This window comes from Eptatretus burgeri, chromosome 10, assembly GCF_056783735.1.
Source record: "Eptatretus burgeri isolate ZD-2024b chromosome 10, Ebu_testis_v1, whole genome shotgun sequence".
Lineage (NCBI taxonomy): Eukaryota > Metazoa > Chordata > Myxini > Myxiniformes > Myxinidae > Eptatretus > Eptatretus burgeri.
The window spans coordinates 9826365-9833864 of record NC_140970.1 but is presented as its reverse complement, the minus strand read 5'-3'; the positions used below and the strand labels follow the sequence as shown (position 1 = coordinate 9833864).

The following is a 7500-nucleotide window of genomic DNA, read 5'->3' as shown; positions in this document are numbered from 1 at the left end:
AGTTTGAAATGTCCCTGGTGTCTACCACGTCTCCGGTCTCCCCTGCCCCCCCCCCCAATGTGCCTCAAGACAGCCAATGACGGCCGTCCGGTAGATGCAGTGCGTAACCGAGATGGAAATAGCGAGAATTGATGTAAATACCCGAGTATTTCAATGGAAATTTGTGAAACTAATGTGTTATATATGTGAAAAACATTTAATTTATTGCTTGACAGGAAAAAAAACCAAGAAATGTGCCCCTCTCATGTACGAACGAACGAAAGATGTCATTTCCGCCCACCATCGCATTTCGCGCCGAAAGACGTCATTTCCGCCCACCATCGCATTTCGCGCCGAAAGACGTCATTTCCGCCCACCATCGCATTTCGCGCCGAAAGACGTCATTTCCGCAGACCATCGCATTTCGCGCCGAAAGACGTCATTTCCGCAGACCATCGCATTTCGCGCCGAAAGACGTCATTTCCGCCCACCATCGCATTTCGTGCCGAAAGACGTCATTTCCGCCCACCACCGCATTTCGCGCCGATCGCCGAATGCTGAAAGCTAAGTTCTTCTTATGCCATCATTCTTTTGCGGCTTCCTGCCACGCTGTATCTAACGATTTCATTCCTTCTGTTATATATAAAGGTGCTTATCACAATAATAACAAGATTTTTACATTTCAAATATTAAGTATGCTTTTTAATTGTTTTTCAACTGAAAAAGCATAAATTGCATATTTTTACATTAGTGTACTCATTTGATTCACCACACGTGCTGTATTGAAGGATTTCACTTGTTACATTTATATTTGTAACCACTCACTAACACTGATATAAATGTTTAGTACTTCTTGTTGGGTTCGGGCTGGCAGGATAGCCTCAAGGTATGCACACTGGCCTTGAAGCTGTGTAGTCTGGGTTTGAATCTCGACCCAGCTAGAAACTGTCATCGTGGTATTTCACAGGCAGGGCGATTCATCAATATATGTGCTGTCCTTCGGATGGATGTTAAACTGGATATCCCATCTGCTAACATTAGTTGGTGGATGTTAAATATCCCACGGTGTTCTTTGCACTGAGCAGGTGAGCTATCCCCGGCACACTGACCAAATTCCTAATTCCTACCCTAGATTCTGTTAGAAAGGCAAATCACCCAGTATAATCTTTGCCAATAAACTGCTTGGGCAGCATCAACATTCTATGATTGATCATGGTACATGAGAATAAGAAGGTGGGCTAGAAAGTTGAAATTTGACATGCTGATATAACTTGAAGCCCCAATTCCAGAACAAAAAAATGTCTGTAAATGTCTGGAAACAAAAGTTGGCTGGTGGAGCCACGCTCCCTTAGCCGAGATAGAGGCATAGCTTGAACTGCATAAATCGTACTGCTCATTCATTCATTTTTTTTATCTACTTGCAGAATGTAAGCAGATTCCATGCATGTTACGTAAAAGCTTTCTATGAGAATATTGTGCTGTTTTTCAAACCAGGCCAAACAGGTGACATGTTGCAGGTCTGTGTGATAAGATTGTCTCAGCCAGTGGCCAATTTGACCTGTCATGAAAGGGTACTTTTGTTCTGTTTTGAAGTTGCATCATGAAGATTCTTACATGGTTTGTATGCAAGAGAATCTCCTTCAGCACGAGAAAGAAACACGACTTGTGGTTGCTGTTTCTGAGGCAGGACTGCATCTGCAGCTCAACGAGATACAATACAACAGGGTAGGAAGAGAAGAATTTTAGTTGGTGATTGTGGTTGCATCACTCGTATAGTTTCTTTCAAAAAGCCTACATTATTCTTAAACTTTATTTATTTTATGTTTTTTCCCCCAAAGATTTAACCCCTTCACTACTCTGGTGTATGCATCAATGTATGTATGTGTTCAGGACTATCCATTGTGACAACATTTAAGGAATGGCTTCATAAGCAGTGCAGTTCATTATATTGCAAATCTAATGAGACAAATCTATTGATACCACATTAATGAATATCGACAACTCATCCTGATAAAAAAAATATATACGGATAGACAAATACCATAGTTTATAATGTGAATGCTATACAGCAGTGATGGTTAACCTGTCATTTTGTGATCAACCTTTAATGTCGATAAAATATTTGTTATTTGCAGGACTGTAAATACAATTGATGAATAAATGGATACATTTTTTTTTTTCAGCAAAATAATATGTTGGTTCATGGACCAATGAATCAACTTTCACGGAAACGTCGTCACTAAGAGATTTAAATAACAAAGTAATCGTCTTGTTGAGTGTAGAAAGAGTTGTTCGTTTCTGGCCTATGTCCATGTGACAAATGCTATTCTCAAATTCCATCATGTCCATCTGCGTACCATTGCAAGGCGTTTTGTCGCAGGCTTTCGCTTCTTTCGGCTTCTTTCCCTGGCACTGCCCATCAGACTTCCTTTTTCGACAAAATACCCGCCGCTGTTGCACTCCTTTTCCACATGTTGCTGAACACTGGTGGGGGATGTGGAATTGGAAGATTGCTCTTAATGAAGATTTCGGCTGAGATGTACTTATATGTATATGCGATAACATTAGATGGGTTAACAAAAGTATATCCGCACCATGACGACAGCAATATGAGTTTAAGTGGATATAGACGAGGAAGAATAAGATCAGGGATTTTGCATACTAAAATACTATGCCAACCAGCCTTGGTGGTGCAATAGTTAGTGTCTGTGCCGAGTCTGGGAGGTATGGTTCAAACTCTAGCCGAGTCATACCAAAGACTTTAAAAATGATACGTGCTGCTCTCTTGCTTGACACTCAGCATTTGAAAAGGATAGAACACGGACAAGCAACCATGGGTTGGTAATGATAGTGCAGGCTTTGATGAGCCTAATGGCCTCCTCTTGCATTAAAGTTCCTTGCAAGAGAACTCGTGTTATCATACTAAAGTATGCAATTTGGTGGCTCTGTCTGTCTGACCATGATGCATTGGGTCGTTACTCATCCAATCTCAACCAAACTTGCCAGGGGGATTAAGAGTTGTACGAGCGTGCAAATGAAGTTACAACATGTCCCTGTGGCATTAACATTAATAATAAGGTTAATAGCATGGCTGAGTCTAAGGAATAATAGGTAAAGCGATCGACTTCATTTGCTCCCCTTCGCCAGGAGGTTTTCCGCATCGGACAAACGCCCTGTGAAGGTGTATAAATAGCTTATAGTGGAGTTCCATGGGGCACACCTACCGGAAGTAAAATGATCATAACCCACAAACTATTCAGTCGAATGTACGATTACTTTTACAGTCGCCGCTGTTGTTTAACACTCGACCGAAAGACATTTGGGGGGAAACCCGTTGTCCTTGAGGTATTATATATTCTCATCGCATCCCCCACAGACGAATGGAATTTGGAGAAAATTTGACGTGTCCATGTGTACCTCCACACGGGCAGTGTATAGGCTAAGAGTCACTGGTCCACACACTTACCGGAAGTAAAAATTATAAAAGCACAAATTAATCAATTCTGTCCAATGATAATGGCATCGTAATAATAATACTGATGTTATTACAAAATAAAAATCGATATAATAATACGCTTGTTCGTCCATCCGTCCGGAACATTCTATTCCTCCCATTCGTTGGCCAGCTGGCCAGCTGGCCAGACTCCCCCCCACAATTTCAACCTGATGAAAAATGATATGGCCACCATGTGGGTGTGTACTGCTATATGAAGCCAGTCATCTTCAGAGCTCTCATATCCACAATTGCCATGCCCTCCCTATAAGTTTTCCTTTCAGTGTAAAACTACCAAAGTGACAGTTACAAGGATTTTGAACTGATAGGCATCACAGTCCTTGTGAAGGTAGGCCTCAGCTATCGAGGCATCTGTCTGTTGCCTTATACACCACCAAAATAACTATGTTGTATTCTCAAGCAGGGCTTAAAACCGTGTCATTATTTACTTTTAACGATGTGTATATATGCATCAGAAAGAAGATAAATTGGTTTGGGGACTTTTATTGGTCCCATTAACCTGCTCCTGGTCACATATTTCTTCTGCGTATATCACAGGATTGTGAGTTGGACAAGCTACCGTGATGAGCCGTGACATGTCGGAGCTGTTTCAATTGTGGTTTCGGTGAAGTTCGTAATTGCGTGATGAGGGAGAGGAAAGCGTTAAATATTCTGCCGTTTCAATGTGGGAAGGCTCGTTTGCTTTAAAATGAGCGGGAGGAAGAGGGTGGGGATGGGAGGACATAGTTGGGGTTGGGGAGGGACGGGGTAGGAGAGATCAATGATGGGACAGTTTTGGTGGGGTGGTTGAGGAGTTGTGGTGGGAAGGGGGTTTGAAGGCTTGGAGTGAGGAGGGAATTTTGATGCCTTTGGGTTGGGAGAGGGAGAGTGAGGTCTCAGGGTTGAGAGGTGAAGGTTGAGGATTTGGGGGAAAGTGGGGGGGGGGGCGGAGGAGGAGAGTTGAGGATTTGAAGTTACACTTTACATTGTGTAGGTGTTTCTTGTGAAAATATATAATTAGGTGAAAAATGACTTTTAATACAAATACGACTCAGTTATGTAGAATGATGCACATACACATGACCCCCTACCCCCTTGGGAGTGGGTGTTTCTCGTTGTGATGAAGAAGAGGAAGAGTGATGGTAATTTAAAGTTGGATGTTGCACTGACCTTCGACCAGGGACCAGTTCGCCACTTCTTGGGACAGGGTGCAACCTCACATAATCGTCGTTTTGCAGGCCGTTCGCTTTTGCAGAATTTGCTGTGCACCTGGTCATAAGATCCATCATGTTGTAGATGCAAACATTGAACTTCACGCAGCTGGGAGCTCTTCTCTCCACATGTTCGGGAACATTTCTCCCATTCTTTTGCCACCCATCTGGCATGCGCAAGCAAAAGATGAATGTGATTTTGCATTCCACAATACCATGCTTCCTGCTGTTTTAAAAAAATAAAAAACGAGGTGCAATTTAACATCGTTTGTTCTGGTGTGACATAAGCCCTGAGCTAACCAGTTCTATAAGTGCTGACTTGAGTGCAACCAATATTGCTCACAAGTATCTTTGAACAGTCATAAAACAAAGTTGATTGTCTAATGTTCAAAAGGTGTCTAAATGTTTCAAGTAGTCTTTCTTCTTCATTAATATGCAGCACAAGGCTGTGGGGTAGCATCATTGGCTGAGGGTGTGACTGCATGTAAAGCCGCTGTCACACCTTGACGTTTTAGCCAGCGTCTGGCAACGTATCAAAGTGGATGTAAAACGCTGGCGTACGATTAACTATTGATGTTTTTTCCAGTTTTTGGGCATATTCATAACGAGTTGGACGTATGCATAACGTATTAGTAACATACACAGAACGTTTCGATAACATATAGATAACTTATACCAACGAATGCTTAGCGTGTTGTCGGCGTTCACAACCTATGCCCAACGATAGTCTAACTTATGCACAGCGCGGCAGCGTATCGCCAACGATCACGTGGCGTAGACTATTAAAAGGCTGCGGCTCGACGATTCAAATCATAACCGCACTAGACATTGAAGTGTCAACCGCCATCACATCTTGACGTTTTAGCCAGCGTATGCTGACGGATTACAAATTTGCTGAATATGCTGGCACACGTCGAATATGTTATGGGTAAGTTTTGTATACGTTAAGAGCATGCTGGCATACGTCGTAGTACACCGAGTACGTCGACAAATTTTAAGCATGTTGAAAATTTTTCGACGTATGCCAGCATATGACGCACACGTTCCGCATATGCTGGCCATAAGTTGTAGGCACGTTATGCGATCGTTGACACACTTTGTCGACACACGTTACTTGTAAGTTACTCAGTCGAAACACGTCGAGGTAATGTTTAGTGAATGCGAAACTTATTTCTAACCTATGAGTAAGGTGCTTTGAACCTCTGAGTAACGTGCTTTGAACCTTTGTGTAACGTATCTCCAATGCATATTGACGTATGTAGATGTATTTGACGTCTTCTGGACGACCACAGAACTTACTGAACGTGTTACTAACTTACAGCTACCGTATAATGGCGTATTGGCAGCATTTTGGGGAATTGGTATATAAAAATGGGCTTCACAGGAGGAACCCGTCAGTGTTCCAGACTCCATGGTTTTTTTTTTTTTTTTGGTTATTTTTTTCTTCGGCATGATTGTGATGTTGACATTTTGATTTGTAGTGTGGTTATGATTTAAATCGTTGAGCAGCAGCCTATTAATTATATTATATTATAACCACACTAGAAATCGAAGTGTCAACATGACCGTCATGCCGAAGAAAAATAAAGACCATGGAGTCGGGAACACTGATGCTAAACATTACCTCGACGTGTTTCGACTTATTAGTAACTTACAAGTAACGTGTGTCAACGATCGGTAACGTGCCTACAACACGTTACTCATAGGTTCGAAATAAGTTTTGGGTATGCTAAACATTACCTCGACGTCTTTCGACTTATGAGTAACTTCCAAGTAACGTGTGTCAACGATCCCGAAACGTGCCTACAACTTATGGCCAGCGTATGCGGAACGTGTGAGTCATACGCTGGCATACGTCGAAAAATTGAGCATGTTAAAATTTGTCGACGAGCTCGGCGTACTACGACGTATGCCAGCGTACTACGACGTATGCCAGCGTGCTCTTAACGTATACAAAACTTATACATAACGTATTCGACGTGTGCCAACGTTTTAGACAAATTTTTCATATGTCGGCATACGCTGGCTAAATCGTCAAGGTGTGAGAGCGGCTTTAGGGCAGGAATTTGGGATTTGGCCATGGTGCCAGTGATACCTCACCGACTCTGTGTGGAGGACACCATGGGATCTCTCAACATCCACCAACTAATGCTGCCCGACGGGGCATCCGATTAACGTCCTTCCGAGGGACGGGCACACACATTGACGAATCACCCTGCGAAACACCGGAGTGACAGTTTATAGCTGGGTCGAGATTCACACCCAGCATAGCTGAGAGGTGAGTGCGCATTCCTCGAGGCCATCCTGTGAGCTCTTCAAGTACTAAAGTCAATGTTATATTTGCTATGCTGACCAGGCTATGTTGATCAAGGTCAGCTGTTGATATATTTTGCATTTCTTTTCTCTTTGATGTGATTTGTCCATCTGGAATCGGTGACAGTGCCAGCATTGGCCTCGCCAACGCCGATTGTTCGTGCTGGTGGAGGTGGTGGTGGTTTATCATTCTTTTGAGAGATATATAATTCATTTATGTCTATTAATTGCTATTTCGATGGTATTTGTAAGCCCACAACATTTTCAACCTTTCCATGCTTTTTCAGCTTTCTATACCAATATGAATGCACATCTGCTGTGGGAATACCTCCCCAACCCCACTCGACATCTTTTGAAGAAAATTTTTTTAAAGGAGCAAGTAAGCAGGGAAAGACTGACAATAACTATCTCTGCTTTTTACTCTTCAGAAGAGAGGAAGACTTCAAGTCTTGTATCAATTAAAGCTATGGGGAAGCTCCTCCTCATCCCTCACCTACCCTCTCC

The 7500-nt window shown here is 42.6% G+C and overlaps 1 protein-coding gene across 1 annotated transcript in view; it reads right to left on the bottom strand.

The window, feature by feature from the left end:
- LOC147017932 (A disintegrin and metalloproteinase with thrombospondin motifs 3-like) overlaps nucleotides 1–7500 on the bottom strand; it is a 279852-nt gene that overhangs the window by 11787 nt on the left and 260565 nt on the right. Inside the window, exons 18-20 of the mRNA XM_085899925.1 lie at nucleotides 4643–4850; nucleotides 2337–2463; nucleotides 1594–1680 (exon numbers count right to left, since the gene is read on the bottom strand). Coding sequence (XP_085756051.1) covers nucleotides 1594–1680; nucleotides 2337–2463; nucleotides 4643–4850 — 422 coding nt within the window. The remainder of the gene's footprint in view (nucleotides 1–1593; nucleotides 1681–2336; nucleotides 2464–4642; nucleotides 4851–7500) is intronic.